Source organism: Danio aesculapii, chromosome 18 (genome assembly GCF_903798145.1).
Source record: "Danio aesculapii chromosome 18, fDanAes4.1, whole genome shotgun sequence".
Taxonomy (NCBI): domain Eukaryota; kingdom Metazoa; phylum Chordata; class Actinopteri; order Cypriniformes; family Danionidae; genus Danio; species Danio aesculapii.
The window spans coordinates 32,663,141-32,686,752 of NC_079452.1; the positions used below are offsets into that span (position 1 = coordinate 32,663,141).

At 34.7% G+C, this 23,612-nt stretch overlaps 1 protein-coding gene across 1 annotated transcript in view; it reads left to right on the forward strand.

The window, feature by feature from the left end:
- Nucleotides 1-313: 313 nt before the first annotated feature.
- The window catches only part of ptprq (protein tyrosine phosphatase receptor type Q), a 116,046-nt gene continuing 92,747 nt past the window's right edge, over nt 314-23,612 (forward strand). The window contains 11 exon segments of the mRNA XM_056478021.1: nt 314-546; nt 3,578-3,838; nt 5,860-5,990; nt 8,980-9,109; nt 10,724-10,784; nt 10,786-10,878; nt 10,961-11,067; nt 13,263-13,360; nt 16,347-16,512; nt 19,060-19,320; nt 21,474-21,637. Of these exon segments, the coding sequence (XP_056333996.1) occupies nt 327-546; nt 3,578-3,838; nt 5,860-5,990; nt 8,980-9,109; nt 10,724-10,784; nt 10,786-10,878; nt 10,961-11,067; nt 13,263-13,360; nt 16,347-16,512; nt 19,060-19,320; nt 21,474-21,637 (1,692 nt within the window). The 5' untranslated portion in view covers nt 314-326.

The following is a 23,612-nucleotide window of genomic DNA, read 5'->3' on the forward strand; positions in this document are numbered from 1 at the left end:
ATGACAGCCATTCTGGCACGTAACAGATATTTTCTCAGCAGAATATCTGACTTCAGCATTGTTTTTCAGATTAACAAGAATGTTCACTTGGCATGTTTCTTAAACATCTGCAAACATATCGTGGTATTTTTTTGCTTTAGAAGAGTTAACAACTTACAGCACCTTTAATTCTAATATATAAATTGCGAGTCAATTTCTCCCTCAACTGAGTTTCAATGGTTTAGTTTTTCACCCAGTTCTGGAGACCCACAGATGTCTGCTGTTTGTGTGTTTTAGAGGTCAGTCCTCCACAGAGAGTCTCAGTTAGTTCTGCAGGTCTGGAGAACATGACCGTGTGCTGGTGGCCTTCAGTTGATGAGGAAGTTGACCAATATTACATCCGGCTCCGTCCACACACAAATCAGGCCCTAACTAGAGAATTCTTGGTTAACGGCTCCACCTGCATCTCTCTTACGCAACTCAGAGCAGGTGGGACGTATGAAGTGGACGTGGCTGCAGTGAAGAACAGCAATATAAGCACACTGATCACTCTACAACAGACTCTAAGTAAGATTCATTATATATTCCTTTCTCTTGTAAATCATAGGGTGTGTCTTAATCAACTCCCTAGCTCCCGAGGTCATAAATCAGCCCTCCAAAAAAAAATTTTTCTGCTCATTCAAACTACTTATTTAAAATTAGCTGAAACAACACTGTTTTTGAGCTTTTGTAGGGATAACTTAATTATTTTACATTCAATCAACTTAAAATTGCAAAAACCATAAAGTTAACTTAATTGATTTGCGTTGAGACAAGATGAAGGCATTGTGTGGAACCCAGCAGTTTGTAGGTTGTGTGCACTGGGATGGACAGAAATGAGCTTGGTTAATATAGATTGAGACACTGAGTGACATGAGAATGTCCTCATTGTACAACATCAAAACAGGAATTTATGGTAACACTTTAGTTTAAGTATATCAATTCACAATATTAACTACCAGTAGCAACGCTATAGCTTAACTACATGTACCAGTACCGTGGTGATAGCGTCGCTACTTTATAAATCCAATAGCTTTTCAGTAGCAAAGCTATTTTTTTAGTCAAGTAGCGCAGTAGCGTTCACACAAGCTACATTTACCGATCGCGGATCAATAAGTGACAGCACCAACATTCACAGAGCTGTGAGGCCGGTGTATAGCCGATAAAGGTAAATCCATATGATGGCGAGAATGCCGATTTCTTCTCCTTCCTGTTTTACGGTTGACAACAAACTTTTTTAAGCATACTGCTACCTCTCGCTCTGGTCGGTGATGTCGCAAATCAATCATTGGGCTAATACGAGAAACTTGCTTGATGGAAAGATGACTGAGGGAGAGGAGTTTTATTTATATATATATATATATATATAGTTTACTTTAGTAAAGCCTAAAGTATACTACGGTAATTACTATTATTTCATGATAGTTATTAATGATACTACAGTATACGTTAGTGTAATTTATTCCTAAATATTTCCCTTTACTATAGTATTTTAAATGCGTAACACCTGGTTTTATTGGATCTTTTGTTTTTGCTGTTATATACTATAATTTGTTTCTGTTTGGTACAATATTATTTACAGTAAATAACTGAACAATTCTGCCTCATATGATTCATTGACATTTTTAGTGATCACTAAGATATGAATGATAATTTAAGTTGCTTTTTATCTAAAAATAAAAATTGCAAAAATAGCTTAAATGTACCTAAGCTACTTTTGCAAAGTAGCTTTTAGCTTAGCTTGCTACTTTTCCCAGCGTGTAGCTTTTAGTGTAGTTAAGCTACATTTTAAGTAGTGTAGCTAATAGCTCAGCTCACTAGATTTTTCAAGTAGCTTGCCCAATACTATTAACTACACTCTTAACGGTTTTTGTAAATTACACCGTAATAAGTAATATGACTGTAACTGGATTCGACAGTACTGTATTTTAAAGTTGTATTGTGAAGATTACTGTAGATTTTACAGTAAAGATATAATACAATCCTGTAAATACAATAAAGCACAATAAATGGTGCTGTAAATGTAAATACTGTATTTTTGCTGTAATTGATTTACAGCAATACTGGTGACCTGCTGGCAGTAGGTTCCTGTAGATTTATCAGGAAATGGTTAACAGTGTACTGACTTGTCACATGCTTATTATTAAGACATTGGCTGTTTATTAGTCCTTATAAAGTATGATCTTATACTACATCCCTAAGCCTACCTAATACTTAAACCTAGCTACTACTGACACTGACTATTAATAAGCAGACAATCAAGAGTTTATTGAAGGAAAAGGAACTTTACCTTAAAAGAAAGTGTGACCGAATGTATGAATAACAACATGACTAATATTTTTCACGTTAATTTGGTAAGACTTTAAAAGGATGGTCCATTAGTTAGTTAATGTATTTACTAACATGAACAAACAATTAGTAATACATTTATTATGGTATTTATTCATCATTGATGACGTTTTTTAAGTTAAATAAATGTTAACTCACAGTGCATTAACTAATGTTAACTTTGGATTTTAATAATGCATCAGTAAATGTTAAACTGTGGTTAAAAATGGTTTACAAGATGATTCATACTAATGTAGGTAAATAAACTAACTACTGGAACATTCTAAAGTGTTCCCATGAATTAATTATAGATAAATAATTTGATTGTTTCATATACCTGCAACATTTCAACCATTAATCATTTATAACTGTTTGGTTTTTTTTTTCAATAATACTTTATTTTAATGTACAATTCATTCTATTAACACACAATTAACCAAGGCATTTAGCTCAATATACAAATTAGCAGCTCATTAATTGTTAGTAAGTATTTTGGGACGTAGAATAAGATCATACTTTATGAGTACTATAAATATGTATGGAAAATATTAATATTTTAATAATATGCTGGTAATAAGCCAATTAATAGTGTGAATTGTGATTTAAATTAAAGTTTTACCAACTTACAGCAGTACCTGTCTAACTATGTTCATTTATGGTTAAATATAAATAGATAAGGGTTTCTTTTTGGTTTTTTTTAAACAAATGTCTCTTTTGTTTGGTAAGGAGTTGGCATTTCTGTTCTCCCCGTGTTGGCGTGGGTTTCCTCCGGGTGCTCCGGTTTCCCCCGCAAGTCCAAAAACGTGGTATAGGTGAATTGGATAAGCTAAATTGTCCGTAGTGTATGAGTGTGAATGAGAGTGTATGGGTGTTTCCCAGTGATGGGTTGCAGTTGGAAGGGCATCCGCTGCGTAAAACACATTCTGGATAAGTTGGCGGTTCATTCCGCTGTGGCGACCTCAGATTATTAAAGGGACTAAGCTGAAAAGAAAATGAATGAATGAATGTTTGGTAAGGTGTTTTAGCTGAATTATAATTTGTGTTTCAGAAGAATTCCATTAAGGAAGCATAGTGAGTATCAATTCTGTCTAATTGTCATTGTGCACTGTGGGACTTTTCAGGGAGCAAACATTTCAGTGTAATAAGTGCCATGACCAAGGGATTTGATTGAGACGCACCCTATAGTCTCTTTCTTGATCTGTAATAAAAAAATGTTTTATCCTTATTTCAGAACCCCAGAGAGTCCAGATAGCCATCCCCTATGCAGTTGGCACACACTCTGTGAAGCTTTTTGTGCAGATGCCAGCAGACAGCTTTTATGATGGCATCACCATTACTTACCAAAATAATCAATCCTGGTCGCCAGCATACAAAGACAGCTCCAAACTGACAGTGGAAAAGCTGATTCCAGGGACGCAGTATGACTTTCATGTTTTTGTGACCAGCAGAGATGCGAGAAGTGAAGGTTTTGCTCTGCCACCCGTGAGGACCTGTGAGGAGATGTTTAAGAAGCTTTTACTGTTATCGTTAACAAATAAAGAAAAAAACAGTTTGTATGTCCCCAGTGCTTACCAAAGCTAAATTTAGTTGATCAAAGATGCAGTAGAAACTGTAATAATGTGACATTTTATTGCGATTTAATATATACAGTTGAAGTCAGAATTATCAGCCCCCCTGTACATTTTTTTCCTCAATTTCTGTTTAACGAAAATATTTTTTCAACACATTTCTAAACATAATAGTTTTAATAACTCATTTCCAATAACTGATTTCTTTTATCTTTGCCATGATGACAGTACATCATATTTGACTAGATTTTTTTAATATATTAGTATTCATCTTAAAGTGACATTTAAGGTTCAACTGGGTTAATTAGGTTATTTAGTTAAGTTAGGGTAATTAGGCAAGTCGATGGTTCAATGGTTTGTTCTGTAGACTATCGAAAAAAATATTGCTTAAGGGGTCTAATAATACTGACCTTAAAATGGTTTTAAGAAAATTTAAAACTGCTTTTATTCTAGCCGAAATAAAATAAATAAGATTTTCTAAAAGACTTGATCTGTTAAACATAATTTGGGAAATATTTGAAGGCTAATAATTTTGACTTCAACTATTTAATTGCAATAAAATGGTATAGCATTTCAATATACAAAATTTGAATGGTAGTGCATCACATTTCCACAAAAATTAATGAACACTTTTAAAATTAGACTATAAGAAATGTATTTTGAGCACCAACGTAGGATATTTTGATTTTTGACTGATCATTTGATACTGAAGACCAGTGTTGGGGAAAGTTACTTTTAAAAGTTATGCATTACAATATTGAGTTACTCCCAAAAAGGCTCCTAGTTATGTTACTTAGTTACTTTTTATGATAAGTAATGCATTATGTTACTTTATTCAAAATAAAGGACGTTCTCTCATTGCTTCATTCATTGTGACTAATTTAAATTCAGCTATTTATTTTTTTAAATCTCATTAATTAAACAGTCACACTTTACAAAAGGTTCATTAGTTAATGCATTTACTAACATGAACTAATCATGAACAACACTTGTACAGCATTTATTAATCATAATTGAACATTTACTAATCCATTACTAGCATCCAAGTCCATGCTTGTTAACATTAGTTAATGCACCATGAATTAACATGAACAATGAACAACTGTATTTTCATTAACTAACGTTAACTAACATGAACAAATACTGTAATAAATGTTTTGTTTATTGTTTGTTCATGTTAGTAAATGCATTGATTAACATTATCTAATGACTCTTATTGTAAAGTGTGACCAATTAAACTAAAAAATAACTCGCGCTACATTTTTTTAAGTAACTCAAATATTATGACTAACTTTTTTAAAGTAATGCATTACTTTACATGTTACTTAGAAGAGTAATATTATTACGTAACTCACGTTACTTTTGATGCCTTACCCCCAACACTGCTGAAGACTTTTGTAATGTAATAATATTTGATAATATAATTTTTTACAGCATTTTGATCACATAAATGCCACCTTTGTGAGTGTAAAATTACACTGTAAAAATATCCATAATTTAGCAGTTTTTCATACTTTTTTTTCATTTAATTTTTTTATAGCTTAAAGTGATATTTTGTCTGGGTTGTTGTTGAATATTACGCTACGCTACGTAACAAACTACCAGTACAGTTTCTGTTATTTTACAGACTTATTTCTCTATATATTATTTCTTATACATTATATTATTTCCAACTACTAAAATGTCAACAAAAGTCACTTTGTTAAACTGAGTTGAATTTTCAACATTAAAAGTCAACAGAGAAGAGATCAGCTTCGTGTAATGCAATTCACAACCGTAAATAAATGGAAAACACTTGTGGGTGTACAGTTATTTTGGATATTACAGTAGTCCAGAATTGCACAATATGCATATTACTCGTGTTAGTAATGGTTTAAAGTGTATCATAGTTTAAATCGTTTATTTTATGTATTTTATGTTTTTTATTATGTTAATGCATTTACAGGTTTGGCTCCTCCCACTCATGTGCATGCTGGTGTTGTGACCGACAGCTCCATTGAAGTTCTGTGGGACAGAGCTGAAGGAGAAGGCCACCATTATGAGGCCTTGTGTATGAACTGTGCTGATAGTGTCATGGTACGATCCTGTGTGTGAGTACAGTACATACAGTATCCAGTGTATGATGTCTGTGTCTTGTGGTATATTATGATTTAACTAGAAAAAAATTATTAATAATATTACCGATTATGGCGGTTCATTCCGCTGTGGCGACCCCTGATAAATGGGATTAAGCCGAAGGAATGTATTACTGATTCTATTCAATTACACAGTGAAAGTAATTTTTAAGTGTAAGATCATGGTAATAAAATAGTTTCATAAATAAATGAGTTGACACACACAAAAAATCCTGCTACCATCGTCAACATCCATTTTTCTTACATGGCTGTCTGGGATACTCTATTCTGATTGGTCAATCACGACATTTCAAGGTATATTGGGGTAAAGTCTGGATAGGATAGCTGCAGATATGCACATCAATATAGCATCATTTTTGAGACACTGCATAACAATAATTAATATTTTTACATTACTGTAATGGTTGGGTTTAGAGTTGGGGTAGCAGTAGATGTTAAAAAAAATACAATTTATTGGGTGATTTAATAAATAACATAAATAGTACTCGGTACAACTACTGTTTTTACATTACTTTGATGGTTGGGAAATGGGTTAGACTTAAATACAATTAATGGGAAATTTTATAAATAATATAAAAAATTCTCGTTAACTTCCAGCCACAACCGTATGTGATCTAGCAACAACCATAACAAAAATCATGGTCCCTTTTCACATCTCCATGTTTCTCAGTAGCAGAAGTTTTTAGAGTTGGGTATACTTAGAGCGCAGTGAATGGGAGAGTTTTGCAATCCTATTTGCTGAAATAAAAAAATCCACAATGGTGTTATCAAGGCTTTCAGAAAAAAAAATTGTGATAGCTGCGAATTGTTCTTCCCACAATGTTACTGTCCTTCCCATACACTCTGCAATTTAGACACCTTGCACAATTAGTAATTAGTTTTTTTGTAATTTGATGCAAAGATTATATAATAGACACATAAATACATATAAATGTTCATACAATATTTTAAAAATCACAATATTAAAAACGTTCAAAGATATAAGATGCTGATGACAGTTAAACACATCATAACTGTCTTGTGAAACAGGTCCATTTCCAGATAACAACCATATTAGTGTAAAAAAATAAGTACAGCGACGCAGTGGGTAGTGCTGTCGCCTCACAGCAAGAAGGTCGCTGGGTCAGTTGGCGTTTCTGTGTGGAGTTTGCATGTTCTCCCTGTGTTCGCGTGGGTTTCCTCCGGGTGCTCTGGTTTCCCCCACAGTCCAAAGACATGCGGTACAGGTGAATTGGGTAGGCTAAATTGTCCATAGTGTAGGAGTGTGAGTGAGTGTGTATGGATGTTTCCCAGAGATGGGTTGCGGCTGGAAGGGCATCCGCTGCGTAAAACGTGCTGGATAAATTGGTGGTTCATTCCGCTGTGGCGACACCGGATTAATAAAGGTACTAAGCCGAAAAGAAAATGAATGAATGAATGAATGAATGAATGAATGAATGAATGAAAATTAAGTACTGCATTCCTCTATTTTTGTATACTTCCTTATGCAATAGAAAATTTTTAAAATCCCAGATAACAGACACTAAATAACACAGGCTCATCCAGGAACTTCGAATCACCTTGACCGTCAGTGTATCCACATCCATATACTTACATCCACATTCATGTATATGCTTGTCTGTCACGCTGTGATTTTTGACTTTAGGGCACCATCTTGTGAATAAACAATAGCCTATCAGTGCTTCCCACACATAGGTATATTACCGTATAGGTAATTATATAAATAGGTATACTATTTTTTACTATTATTATCATTCTTTTACAAGTTTTTGTATCCGCCCAATATAAACAAACATCCGCGAGCGATTAATAATGAAAAATCTTCTCTCGTTTCATACTGCTTGTTCTGTGGGCGCGAGACCTGTCAACACTCCCACAGACAGTCTCACCTGCTCTGCAGACCCACAGAGACCCGCACCTTTTTGCGTCTTGCCAGGGTTTCTAAATCTACTAAAATGTCTAGGATTTGGTTTTGCTTTCGTTTTCCAAGCTGTCTGTAATTTTATGCACACAGCAGCTAGAGCAAGACATTAAATAATTAATTCTTTAATGTAAACGACTCAGAAAAACTTTACAAAATACTCGGAGAGGATAAAATTACATCTAAATTGGCTGCAGAATATTTGTACACCATTAGAAATGGGTAATCAAGTCATCTGCCTTATTTAAATAATCTTTTTTTAGAGATATTGTCTGTTTTTATTCATTTTCTTCTGTCATGTATTTTTCATTTGCTGTATATTTTATTAATTTGATGGTCAATATATTACATATTTTATACATTTAAAATGCTTTGGAAACACTGTAGAAAATGTCATGCCAATAAAGCAACCTGAACTTGAAGAGTGAGACGCAGATTTTACTTGTCAGTGGGTGCACATGGCTCCTGGATAGCATAAAAGTAAGAGAAATAGTGGATTTATTTCAACACTCTTAGTTAACTATTTATGTGCTGTGGGTAAAAGGGGTGTTTCAATCCGGCTACCACCGCAAGTATATTTCAAACCAGTGGGAAGCACTGCTACTGTAGGTTAGAAGTAGATGCTTTATTTAGTCAGTTTCATTTCTTTTAGCTGTGCATTTTTGACTGTTTGGCGCCATCTTGTGACTGAATAATGCTCACGTTAGTGAATTTTCTGTCAGCTTTGTGTTTAATTACTTTAACTTTTACGGCTCAGATCAATATTTTGTGGCTAATTTGTATGTTTTGTGACAAGTTGCCGTGTGATAGGTGGGATAAAGTACATCCAGGACAGTTATTTTTGCAGAATAATGGCCTCAATAATGGCTTCAGTCTTATACATCAGTGCCCACCTCTCTTTGCCGATAAAGCTGTCAGGGTTTATTTTGCAGTAACAACCTCCTGGACTGACTTTACCAATAACTTTAATAGACTCAAATGTTTAATACTTTGTTGTGTGTGTTTCTAGGTGCAGAAGGTTGTGGACACACGAGCAGTTTTTAAAGATGTTATCGCAGGAAAGCTGTGCAACATTTCAGTCAGAACCGAGAAGGAGTTTTTCAGAGATAGTCCTGCCGTGATCGTCACCATCAGAGCTGGTAACGTTACAACTCCTGTCTTTAACGGTTAATGCTTTGGAACAAAACAAACTAATTATTTTATGGAGAATGTACAGTTAATTACACTGCTAACACGCTAAACTGTTGCTGGTATGTTTAAGCACCTTACTCCAATAGCATTTTCTTGTTTCAGTTGCTAGCATGTTTTAACATTTGCACAGCGTTTTAAGACGTAACCATGTTTCACCATATGTTTAGATTATTTTACCATGTTACTAGTAGGCCTATGAGTCAATACATTGCTAACCATGTTTTAGCATGTTCCTAGCATCTTTTTAGTTTGTATGTTTAAGCACATTACTGTACTAGCTTTTTTGCATGTTCTTATATTTAATTCAGGTGTTAGCAAGTTTTAACACCATTACAGTGTTTAAACACATCAACATACATTTTAATATTAGCATATTTCCCTCGTTGCCAGCATATTTAAGCAATTTTTAAAAATTATTTAACATGTTGCCAGCACCATTTACTGCTACCATGTTTAGCAAGCTGCCAGTGTGTTTTAAAATATTACTGTAATGTTGACAGTCATATTTTTAGCATGTTTTAGCACATTAGACTATGATGGTTTTTACAGTGAGTATGTTTACATTGACACCAATAATGCGATTTTAATACGTTTAAGACAATTCTCTAATTAAGAGTCTATCATGTAAACAGCGATTTTGGATTAATTCAATTCGATTAAGGTCATCATTGAACTAAAGAGAAATGGAATTAAGACATGTGGAGTATGCTGGTTTTAGTCGCATTATAGAAGTATAGACATGTAAACACCTTAATCGAACTATTACCGTCATGTAGGACTTCTCGCCTTATATCTGCAACTACCGAGTGAGTGAAGACCACAGACACCTACATCGCAAAATGCAGAGGTGTTTTTTCTCCCATTCAGCATGCTGTATGAAATTCCATTAAAACTACACTATTCCAGCAGTTCATACTCGCATCCAATATCTCGTTTGTCAGGGGGCATGCATGAAATGTTCCTGATTGAAAGTGAAAGTGCCAAACTGCAGTTAAAGTCAACAAATTAAAAATGAAACACCCAAAATTACATAAAACTCAGGAGGAAACGTGAATAGTGTGGTGATGCAATGACGTTAATTGAATTATATGTTATAACATCTAAAACGGGATCATGAAAGGAACATTCAAAAAGCAACTCATGTAAACACCTTAATCTTATTATTGTCTTAATTAGATTAAGGCAAATAATTTGATTACTGATGTCCATGTAAATGTAGTCAGTGTTATCCATGTTGGTAGTACCGTTTGTTACATTGTTAACATGTTTTAGCACATTACTAGCATGTTTTAGCAACTGTTGAACATTTAGCATGTGTTAGAACATTGCATGTTTTACAGATTGTTTACATTTTTCACATAATGCTAGGATGGGAAATGTTTAGCATATCGACACACGTTTTTCAGTATAACTAGCATGAACTGCCACATTGTTAGCATGTTTTAGCACATTACTAATATGATTTAACACATTTGTCCTTTCTTTTTTTGACATTTTCTTTTTTTTTATAACTTTTGAAGCTACTGTATAACTTGTGTTTTGGGGGCTTTATCTATTTGTAGCTCCCAGTTCGGTTAGTTTGCTGCCGTTTCAGAGGACATCAGTGTCTCTCTGCGTGCGCTGGAGGGCCGACCGGGGGGGTCACAGACTCATTCATGCTGTCCATCAGAAACTCAACCTTTATCTTGCACGCCAATCAGAGTGCGTCTGATGACAGGTGAGGATTTAGATCACTTTTCTGTTCTGTGGATTCATTTTTTATGTGAGAGAGCTTTGGACTTTCTGTCATTTCTATTCAGAATATACCAATTTGACAACCTGTTGCCTGGAAGTGTGTACACTGTTGAAGTGAGCAGTGTCAGTGGAGATAGACGAAGTGTTCCTGCTTCTGCAACTGCTAACACACGTGAGTGTGGTTATATTAAAGTCTGTGTGAACCGGAAGTTGCTCAGACTTTTATTTCACTATGTTCATTTTGTGCATCATTCCCTTATAACAAACTAGAAAGCGGAAGCAAATGGTCAAACTTTGATTAAACATTACCAAAACATTTTTTTCAGTGGATTAACTTGCATGAATGAATTGTTTCCCTAAACAATAACAATGTGCAAAATAAACATTGTACATTTTGATTTCACATGGCCTTTAAACAGATAGACCTCCACAAATGTTCTCATAAGTTACTCACACTGAAGTTGTTCTTACCATTTCTTAATTTCTTTCTTCTGTTGAACACAAAACAAGATATTCTGAAGAATGTTGGAAACCTGTAGCCATTGACATCTATAGTAGAAAGAAAAAATACTTTAAAAGCCAGTGGCTGTGGCTGTTCAACATTCTTCGAAATATCTTCTTTTGTGTTCAACAGAAAAAAAAAAAACCTTAAAGGTTTGAAACAAGCGAAGGATGAGTAAATGATGACAGAATTAACATTTTTTGAGTGAGCTATCCCTTAGAAACTTTTAAAGAGAGTCATTAATCCTGCACACAAATCCACATGTTAGCTTTCCTCCAAAAACCACTGGCTTTTCTGTACTGCCTGCGTAAACACTGCCCTCTAAAGTAACAGGCTAATTGAAATGGAACCTTATAAATCACTCATTAGGTGCCTCTCAATTTGCATACTTACTGTATACACTATTCTGTTTGTTTGTGTTCTCTTTGAAAAATTCCTTAGAAAAGAAAATCTTTTTGGTATTAAACCTAAAAACCTATAAAATTTGGTTCAATAAAATAAAAATTTGGTTTAATAGGCTTATACTAATCCTTTTTTGCTGCTTATTTTATGTCAATATCATGATAATACTATATCTCATGAGAAAAGCTTTAGTTCATTGATATTTTTAATGAAGATGAATTAAAAGTGTTGTAATCAATGTTTGAAATACCACTTATAGAAAGGTTTTATTTTTAATATTTTTTTCATTAAATATGTTTCACTGACTAACAATTAACTATACATTTTGGCCAAATCTGTTTATTTATTTATCTATTATTTTATATCATCTATAAAATATATAATAAATATTTATAATATCTATTAGGCATGTAGACATGGTCAAGACGTTCTGCTGCAGTTCAAACCGAGCATCAGAATGGGGAAGAAAGGTGATATTAGTGACTTTGAATGTGGTATGGTTGTTGGTGCCAGACGAGCTGGTCTGAGTATTTCAGAAACTGCTGATCTACTAGGATTTTCACGCACAACCATCTCTAGAGTTTACAGAGAATGGTCTGAAAAAGAGAAAATATCCAGTGAGCGGCAGTTCTGTGGGCGCAAATGCCTTGTTGATGCCAGACGTCAGCGGAGAATGGCCAGACTGGTTGAGGTAACAGTAACTCAAATAACCACTCGTTACAACTGAGGTCTGCAGAAGAGCATCTCTGAATGCCAACCTTGAGGCGGATGGGCTACAGCAGCAGAAGACCACACCGGGTGCCACTCCTGTCAGCTAAGAACAGGAAACTGAGGCTACAATTGACACAGGCTCACCAAAATTGGACAATAAAAGACTGGAAGAAACGTTGCCTGGTCTGATGGGTCTAGCATTATGTATGTGCAGCTGACAAATCTGAAGCAACTGTGTGATGCTATCATGTCAATATGGACCAAAATCTCTGAGGAATATTTCCAGTACCTTGTTAAATCTATCTAAGGATTAAGGCAGTTCTGAAGGCAAAAGGGGGTTCAACCTGGTACTAGTAAGGTGTACCTAATAAAGTGGCCGGTGAGTGTGCACATATATATATATATATATATATATATTACTGAGACTACAGGTCAATTCAGTGCATTCTTGCTGAATGGAAGCATTAAAAAACTTATTATGGATGTTTTTTCCACCAAACTTATAAAGTTGAAGTTGATTCTGCTTTTGTCCTCTCTGTAAAAGATTTGTATTAAACTGCTCATAAAATAAAATATCTGACTTTATATCTGGCTCTTTTTCTTTTTAGGACAGCATTTAGGTCAAATTAATTAAATTATGCAGACCAATATTGGAACAGTTTGTTTCCCATAAGCATATATGATGACTTCAATGGCATCTATATAGGCAGCTCAAAATGCAAACTCAAACAACACTTTTGTTTATCCCTCAGTTCCAGAAGCTCCTGATGACCTCATATTCATTGAACAGGAAGTGAACAGCATGTTTGTGATGTGGACACGCCCACCGGGCAGAGTGGATGGGTACAGGGTAGGGTGACTTCTTAATCAGCCAATCAGTATCGAGATCCACATTTGATTGTGCATACTGTAAATGATAATATATTTTAATACTCAATTTTTATTTGTTTGCTTGCATTTATCAGTTTATTATGCAAGGAAGCTATGTACAGTAGTACGAGTTCTTATGAGTTTTTTGTATTGTAAGCATGACTAGACTAGAGTTGGGCCCTTTTGCACACCTGTTAAAAGTTTCATACTGAGCGTCTCAGCTGAAATGTAGCCTGGCAACACCCTGTAGCCCCGTGTGCTCGGGTTTCTGCCTTCCTCATAATGCATGAGCACCAGTCCTTCAATAGGCCTCACAAAGAGAGGGAAGGTATCTAAATGTGCAAACTTCAGTAGGCGCTTTGTGTGCACTTGGAAGTTTGGGATGAAATGGCTTTTCATTCGTTGATACTAGCAGAATCCCAGATATCTATTGGCTCATAACTTGATTTTTAAATTTGTTTGTAATTTTATGTAATCTATCATTTATAAGCTTGTACCTTGTCTATTTATTTATTTATTTATTTATTTATTTTATTTATAATATTTTATTTATAATATTTATCTCTTATGCTCACCAAGACTGCTCTTTAAAGGCAGTAAATGCAGAAATATTTTACATTTATTTTAAAATTAATCAAGGGGCGACACAGTGGCGCAGTGGGTATCGCTATCGCCTCACAGCAAGAAGGTCGCTGGCTTGAGTCCCGGCTGGGTCAGTTGGCATTTCTGTGTGGAGTTTGCATGTTCTCCCTGTATTTGTGTGGGTTTTCTCCGGTTTCCCCCACAGTCCAAACACATGCGATTTAGGTGAATTGGATAAACTAAATTGTCTGTAGTGTATGTGTGTGAATGAGTGTGTATGGGTGTTTTCCAGTGTTGGGTTGCAGCTGGAAGAGCATCCGCCGTGTAAAACATATGCTGGATAAGTTGGCGGTTCATTCCGCTGTGGCAACCCCTGATAAATATAGGGATTAAGCAGAAGGAAAATGAATAAAATGAATCACGGGGAAAAAAAACTAATTTCAGCATCATTATTATTACTCAGTTTTATTAAATTAAAAACATTTTTTTCCATATCAACATTTAATTGTTGATTGTTTTTATTTTAACACTTTTTTTCTGACATTTATGCTATTTATTATAAACTATTCTTATGTGACTTTCATTGTTAGTGTTTTATCAGTTGTGCTATTAAAGCACTTTATTGCATTATATTTGTCTGAAATATGCTTTATAAATATTTTATGAATGATTGTTTCAACCTCTTTATAAAAATAGAAAGGGTAATTGTTTTTTTTTCTGTCACAATTCTGACTTTTCCTCAGAACTACAATATAAAAAACTTTCATTTTATTTCAGACTTATATTTCTGAAAATTGTAAGATATGTATTTGCAATGGCAAGACAGCAGTATTTGTCCCACACTATTTGCCCAATTCATAATTGCAAGATATTTGGAATATTTGGACCATAATATTGTATCTGATAATTTTGACAATTGCCTCTTGTATTGGATTTTCTTTTTAAATATCTTTATTGCATTTTAACTTCACACTTCAAATAACACAGAAGTAAAAACAACATTAAAACAAACAAAACAACAAAAAAGAAAGAAAAAAACCACTCCATATTTTACATAAATATTGATGGCCTCTCTTCTTCAAGATTTATAGTCTATCAACACATTTTCAACTGCACCACATTTTAGGAACAATTTGAAAAGTCCCCAAACTCCCCTTGTATTTATCTCTTCATATATAGGTTATCTTTTCCATTGTCGTGTTTGTAACCAGGGATGGGCAAAAATAAATTGAAATGTATTTTAAAATAAAATACCAAATTAGGTATCAAAATGAACTACAAAATACAGCAGCCACAACAAGTATCAAAATAAAATACTGTATTTTGAAAAAAATCCAAAATACTTTTATATGGGAGTATAACCTTTCTTCACAAACCTATCAATAGGCATATTCAATCAATCTCTTCACCATTAAACTGACTTAGTGACGTAAACAATGTTTGATAACAACAGCTTTTCTCTGAGCAAGTTTAAGTCAGCCACTCTAGCACTTGTTTTTATGTTGTTTGTCTTATGTTCTTGGCATCTACATCAGCGATTCATCCAAAACTATTATTATATGTGCAGTTTACTCATTCTCCCAAGATTTTTTGCAGTTTTCCTTTAACTGGAAGAGTCTCAGTTTACCTCCTTAGTAAACTCCAGTACATCATCTTTAGCTGTTTTATGATTCCAAAGTTCGTCTGAATTCCCACCTCCAGCACTGAGACTGATTATGTTCTGAAGGCTCCACGTCCTGCTCCTAAGCACTGATATTTTTTTCTATCTCATTTCTTAAGCAAAGATCCATAACTTCCATACTACAAGCATTGACCACCTTTCTGTTCTGATATCAAGCCTAGGCAAATAACTGAGAAAGCACCAATCTGAGGCTGCATTTTTTAAGATGTCATCATGTAGACTTCTTACAAAGTATTTTAAGAATATTGACACAAAGTATCTTCTCTATCATCCCTTTCACTTCTTTCCATAAATGTTTATTTTGCCACACTCCCATATTCAGTGATATAATGTACCATTAAACTTGTATTGGATTTTTTTTTTTTTTAAATGGCATTATAATAATAAAAATATATATATTTTAATTGATTTAATTGGTTAATGTCACACGATCTTTTTGGAAATCTTTATAATATGTTTTGCCACCCACGAAACAATTCTTATTATTAATAATGTTGAAGAGTTACGCTACATGATATTTTTCTGGAAACTGTGATAAAGTAAAAAAAAAACAGCATTTATTTGAGATGGAAATCTTTTGCAACTTTGTTAATGTCTTTACTGCTACCTTTGATCTGTTAAGTGCATCCATTGCTACAGTAAATGGTGTATTTATTAAATTGTAGTGTACTTAGTTGGCTTCTGTTTTATTTCTTTTCTTTAGTTTCGATATGGACTCGCAGATCACCATCCTCTCCAGCACCAGCTTGATCTTCATGAAAGCAGTGTCAGCATTCATGATTTGACCCCAGGAAGTGATTACAGCTTTGATATCCAGTCCTTCCTAGGGTCCGATTTCAGCCAGACCACATCCAAAAACATCTCTACAAGTACAAACCTCCCATTATTATTAAAGCAGTTTCATTCTTATGCTGTGTCCTAATTTACATACTATACACATAGTATTTTTTAAAAAGTGTGTCCCAAATTGTAGTGTTTACGTAAATGAGTATTCCATAATTACCTTGTTTGTGTACTATTTCTGGTAGAAATTCAGTGTGTGGATCAGTGCACACTCTAATGGCTAGTATTACCCACAATACATGGCACATTGGGTGGGAATTCAATAAGAACTACAAATACATGGTACTAGTGTTCAAAAACTACAAACATGCTTGAGACCAATGGTTAGGAGAGGCTTAGGTAAAGGGGTTCGAATGATTAATAATTAATATCTATCTTGCTGGAAAATATTTATTTTATGTTGTCCACATTGTATTTCATCTGCAACTTTTATAAATATATGTTTGGTCATTAATTTTTGAATTAATAATTATGATTTTACTGCATAAAAGACAATTATATAAGAAGAAGAAAGAAAATAATTATAAAAGAAATATGGAGGATGTGATGAGAAATGACAGAGCATGTAACCAAACAACAGAGCAGACTTTTAAATGCCACCTTTTATATGAACCGACCTTTCTAGGAAATTACCAGTAAATTGCAGTTACGAAATAATGTGTGAACAGGCCTTTTTTAAAAAATACAGGAAAATTTATTCTGGACATTTTCTCTAATAAGAAGGGTCTTTCACACAAACAGCGTTTTAGGTTAATTTACAGTCACTTTTTTTAAATACAGGAAAATTCATTCTGCAAATTTTTAGTAAAATTACCAGTAAATTACCATGAAGAAAACATGAGAACAGGCCCTTTTTTAAAATATGGGAAAATTCATCATGAAAATTCTCTGGAATAAGAAGGGTATATTACGCATATATTTTTCAGGAAAATTACCAGTAAATTACAAAAAGCAAATCATGTGTGAAATATGGGAAAAAATTTATTCTGGCAATTTTCTGGAATAAGAAGGATCTTAAATGTAGACTATTTTTCAAAAAAATAACCAGTAAATTACCATGAAGAAACCCTGTGTGAACAGGCCCCTTTTAAAAACCTGGGAAAATTCATTCTGGCAATTTTCAATAATAAAAAGGGTCTTTCACAAATACAGACCTTTCCAGAAAATTACCAGTAAATTACCATGAAGAAAATGTGTGAACAGGCTCTTTTTTAATAAATATGGGATAATTCATTCTGGCAATATGACGGTGTTAAAAGAACATGCATAAATAACCAGTAAATTATAATATACCATTTGCATATGCATGGGTTTATGTTCAGCTGTTCCATCTTTTCAATTAACAAATGTGGTTGGATTGTATTAAAAGCGGAACTAAAATCAATAAAAAGCAGTCAAGCATAAGCTTTAGGATTATCTAAGTGCTTCAGAATCAAGTACAAAATACTATTAACTGCATCTTCAGTACCCCTACCTTGCCTGTAGGCGAACTGTAGAAGATCTAAATTACTAGCAACCTCTGATTTTAACATGGACACAACACATTTCTCAAAACATTTCATAATAACAGATGTTAATGCCACCGGTCTAAAATCATTATACTCAGAGGGCCTCGCCAACTTAGGAACAGGTACAATAAGTGATTTTTTTCTAGGAACAACTAGGAACAATACCTGTCTCTAAAGATTTTTGAAATATGGGAACCCAAACTGGAGTCAGTTCATAAGCACAGCATCTAACAGTATATGGCAAAATTCCATCTGGACCTGCAGATTTATTTGAGACAATTTGTTTAAAATAAGGCGACGCAGTGGCGCAGTAGGTAGTGCTGTCGCCTCACAGCAAGAAGGTCGCTGGTACGAGCCTCGGCTGGGTCAGTTGGCGTTTCTGTGTGGAGTTTGCATGTTCTCCCCCTGTTAGTGTGGGTTTCCTCCGAGTGCTCCGGTTTCCCCCACAGTTCAAAGACATGCGGGACAGGTGAATTGGGAAGGCTAAATTGTCCGTAGTGAATGTGTGTGAATGTGTGTGTGGATGTTTCCCAGAGATAGTTTGCGGCTGGAAGGGCATCCATAAGTTGGCGGTTCATTCCGCTGTGGCGACCCCGGATAGTTGAAGGGACTAAACCGAAAAGAGAATGAATGAATGAATGTTTATATATAAAAATTTATCTGCTTTGGATCAATCAATGGCCTATCATAAGTAACACCTCTAGAAGACATTACATCAGAACTGTTTTCTGGGGTGTATTCACAATTCTCAAATGTTAAGTCATTTAACTCATTCACTTTCTGTGAGTCATCAAAAATAGAAATAGAGGGGGTAAAAGACATATTGGACATAGATTTCATTGAGTCCCACAGTTGTTTAGAATTAGACATGTGTAGCTTGTTCTCCAAGCATAGTTTATGTTTTATCCTAGCATCTCTTAATAATCTTGTAATAATCTTAATAATCTTAAATCTTGTTGCGTTCCATGTTATTAGGACACAATGTTAGCGATTCTTTCTAGAAAAATACAAAAACACATTTTAAAACGCATATTTAATGTTTTTCTCAATTGATTTTTCTTCCAGAACCAGCCGGCGTCTGTTCGCTCTCTGTGTCTGATGTAAATGTCACATCCGCCACAGTGTCCTGGGCTGCAGCCGCTGGAGGTTTTGATTTTTATAGAGTGACGGTCAGAAACAGCTCTCATAAGTGGACAATAGATGCGAGTCCACACTTGCAGGAGGTCACAGTCAGCGACCTGTGGAGCGGCTGCTCATACAACACCACTGTACAGAGAGTCAGAAACGCCATCAGTGGAGCCGCTGCCACCATCAACATACATGCAGGTCAGACTCTCACCCATTATTGCAAAATAAGGGAGAAGATTCACCCAAACAACTGAACATTTATGATTGACTGATTCTCAAGTTGTCTCAAGCCTTAAAGTGCACCTATGATGCAAAATCATCATTTGGAAACTGTTTGGACTGAACTGTGTGAAACTATAGTGTGTCCACTGTCATATCGGGAGTAATATAAACACAATTTTTTTTTTAAAGAGTATCTAAGTATAGATACTGTGCGAGTCAATGAGAAGTTGCTAAACATTCTTCAAAATATCTCTTTGTGTTATGCAGAAGAAAAACTTTTTTGTGAACCGAACATAAATGTACCATTCATTCATCCTTTGGCTTACTCCCTTTCTCTCCTATTCATCAGGGGTTGCCACAGCGGAATGAACCGCCAACTTATCCAGCATATGTTTTACACAGCAGATGCTGTTCCAGCTGCAATCCACTATTGGGAAACACCCATACACCCTCACATTCACACACACTTATACACTACTGCCAATTTAGTTTATTCAATTCACCTATAGTGCATGTCTTTGGACTGGGGGAAACAGGAGCAACCCGGAGCAAACCCATGCCAACTCGCAGAGAACATGCAAACTGGCCCAGCCGGGAATTGAACCAGACTTGCTGTGAGGTTACAGTGCTAGTCACTTTGCCGCCCTCAATTGAAGCTAATTCTTTTAAAAACATTTATTATTTGCTATCCTTATCAGCAACTCACTGATTATATTTTGATTGGTTCTAATATTTGTACTGTTTGTTTCATTTATTTGATTATTTGTGCACTTCATTTGCATTGGGTTGGTGTGATTTGACTGACTCGATTGATTGGTTAGTTGGTCTATTCATTTGTTCATCTATTCGTTCAACCATTCATTCATTTATTCATCCGTTCATCCATTAGTTCATTAGTTCATTCATTTGGTAATTCATTTGTTCGTTCATTTATTCGTTCATTCATTTCTTCGTTCGCCCTTTCATTTATTCATTCATTCATTCATTCATTTGTCCATTCTTTCATTCATTCATTCGGGCATTCATTTGTTCATTCATTCCTTCGTTTGTCCTTTCATTTATTCTGTCATTCATTCATTCATTAATTTGTCCATTCTTTCATTCATTCATTCGGGTATTCATTTGTTCATTCATTCCTTCGTTCGTCCTTTCATTTATTCTGTCACTCATTCATTCATTAATTTGTCCATTCTTTCATTCATTCATTCATTCATTCATTCATTCATTCGGTTATTCATTTGTTGATTCGTTCATCCATTAGTTCACTCATTCCTTCTCTTGTCCACTCTTTCATTCATTCCTTTGGTCATTTATTTGTTCATTCATTCATCCTTTAGTTCATTCATTCCTTCTCTTGTCCATTTATTCATTTATTCCTTCGTTTATTCCTTTGCTCGCCCATTCATTCGGTCTTTCATTTGTTCATTCATTCATTTATTCATTCATCCATTAGTTCATTCATTTATTCATTCATTCATTAATTCTTTCACTCATTCATTCATTAAGTCATTAATTTGTTCATTGGTTCATCCATTCTTTCATTCGGTCGTCCATTAGTTCATTCTTTTGATTGTTTGTTCATTCATTCATTCATTCCTTCATTCGTCCATTTATTCATTTGTCCATTCTTTCATTAATTCATTTGGTCATTCATTTGTTCATTCATCCATTAGTTCATTTGTCCGTTCTTTCATTCATTCATTCATTCATTCCTTCATTTGTCCAATCGTTCGTCCATTTGTTCATTCATTCAATAATTTGTTCAGTCATTCATTTATTCATCCATTCATTCATTCATTCATTCATTCATTCATTCATTCATTTGTCCACTCATTCATGTTTATTCAATCATCCATTCATTCTTTAGTTTGTTCATACATTCATTTGTTTCATCCATTGACTAAATCTGAACCATTTATTAATTAGCATTTTCCGCATAACATTATTGATAAAAGTTGCCATCGACAACAACAATAGATTGCATAAAATACCTGTACACTTCCTTTTGAGATCAGTTTTTAATGTTGGAAGCAGGTTTTAAACCACACAATCTCTCGGAAGAATAAAATGACATTAAAGTTTCTACATGTACACGCAGACGTGCAAAACAACAAATCTGTGTGTTTCAGTGCCTGCCAGTCCTGAGGGCCTGCACGTGATAAGTGTGTCACCTCGCTCTTTCTCACTCCACTGGTTGGCATCACCTGGATGTGAGAAGACGTACCACGTCCAACTTTATCCTGACCACGGCAATATCAACATCACCACCAACACAGCGGACAACACTGTCCAGGTACACACACACACACACACACACACACACACACACACACACACACACACACACACACACACACACAGAGCCGTATGCCAGGTGTCAGGTAGAGCAGTATCCATGTCAGCTGGGCGGAGTGTGTGTGCACTTGTGTGTGGACGAAGGTTGGAGAACAGTAGAGAGAGTGAAAGATAGACCATTAGTTATCGAATTTGCATTAGTGGAGGAACTAGTTTGGTTCTGATCATACCACTGGTTAGTTACCCATTCTCTCTTGTGAGGGGCCATCATGCCATCCTGCCTGCCCCTGCTGGTTATCCTGTATGTGGCCCTCGCTTATGTTCAGGTAGGCATCAGTTGCGTATTTGCATTGCATGGCTTTCGTGGTACATAACATGCCTTGTGCTGAGTCTTTACTCAGTTAAATGCATAGAGAGTGGTTTTAGATGCAGTTTTAGTTCATTGGATTGTTGAATGAAGATGAATTAAGAGTGTTGTAACCAATGTTTGAAATACCACATATAGAAAGGTTTTATTTGTTAACATTACTTCATTTAATGTTAACCTGACTAAAATTGATTAGATGTTTATGTATATGTTGAAGTTTATGTACATTAAAGTCAAAATTTTTAGCCCTCCTGCAAATTTGTTTCAAAATTTTCCCAAATGATGTTTAACAGAGCAAGGATTTTTTTCACAGTATTTCCTATAATTTTGTTTCTTCTGGAGAAACTCTTATTTGTTTTATTTTGGCTAGAATAAAAGCAGTTTTTAATTTTTTATAACCATTTTAAGGTCAAAATTATTAGCCTCTTTAAGCAATATTTTTTTAATTATCTACAGAACACACCACTGTTATACAATGACCTGCCAAATTACTCTAACTTGACTAAATAACCTAATTACCCTAGTTAAGCCTTTAAATGTCACGCTTAATAATAGTATCTTCAAAAAAATATCTAGTCAAATATTATTTACTGTCATCATGGCAAAGATAAAAAAAAGAAATCCATTACTAGAGATGAGTTATTAAAACTATTATGTTTAGAAATGTGTTGAAAAAATATCATCTTTCCGTTAAGCAAAAATGGGGGAAAATATACAGGGGGCTAATAATTTAGAAGGGCTAGTTAGTTAGTTAGTTAGTTAGTTGTTTGGTTTTAATTGCAAAGAAATACAGTTCACAACATTTGTCCCATTTCAATTTCTTAATCAGGGAGGGAAAAAAAACACAAGTTCCTCATGACAATAACAGATCAGCATATCTCTTTACATTATCTTACTTTGTACTTTTGTACTTGAATTATTCTTTTTAACGGTTGTTACAAATGTTCATGTTAATTAAATAGGGCGGTATACAAAAACTATTTATAGGAGAAAAGGGATGTGGATGCAATACATGCAAATAAGCATAATGCACATGGTTCTAAAACAAAAAGACATTAGGTTGAATGGAAGTTATATACTCAATCTATTTGAACAAGACGTCAACAAATATCTATTTTGGGTTACTTACAATACAATTTTCTCCATAATAAATATACTTTTTTGTTACTGGTTAAGATTATAGCATCTAGTAATAGCTTTTGTACTTTAATTATTCTTTTTAACGGTTGTTACAAATGTTCATGTTAATTAAATAGGGCGGCATGGTGGCTCTTCGAATACCACTGTCGCCTCACAGCAAGAAGGTAGCTGGTTCGAATCTTGACTGGGTCAGTTGGCATTTCTGTGTGGAGTTTGCATGTTGTCCCCGTGTTGGTGTGGGTTTCCTTTTGGTGCTCCAGTTTCCCCCACAGTCTAAATATATGCTCTATAGGTGAATTGGGTCAACTAAATTGGCCATAGTGTATGAGTGTGTGTGTGAATGTGAGTGTGTATGGGTGTTTCCCAGTACTGGGTTCGGGCTGGAAGGTCATCCATTTGCGTAAAACATATGCTGGAATAGTTGGCGGTTCATTCTGCTGTGGCGACCCCTGATGAATAAGAGACT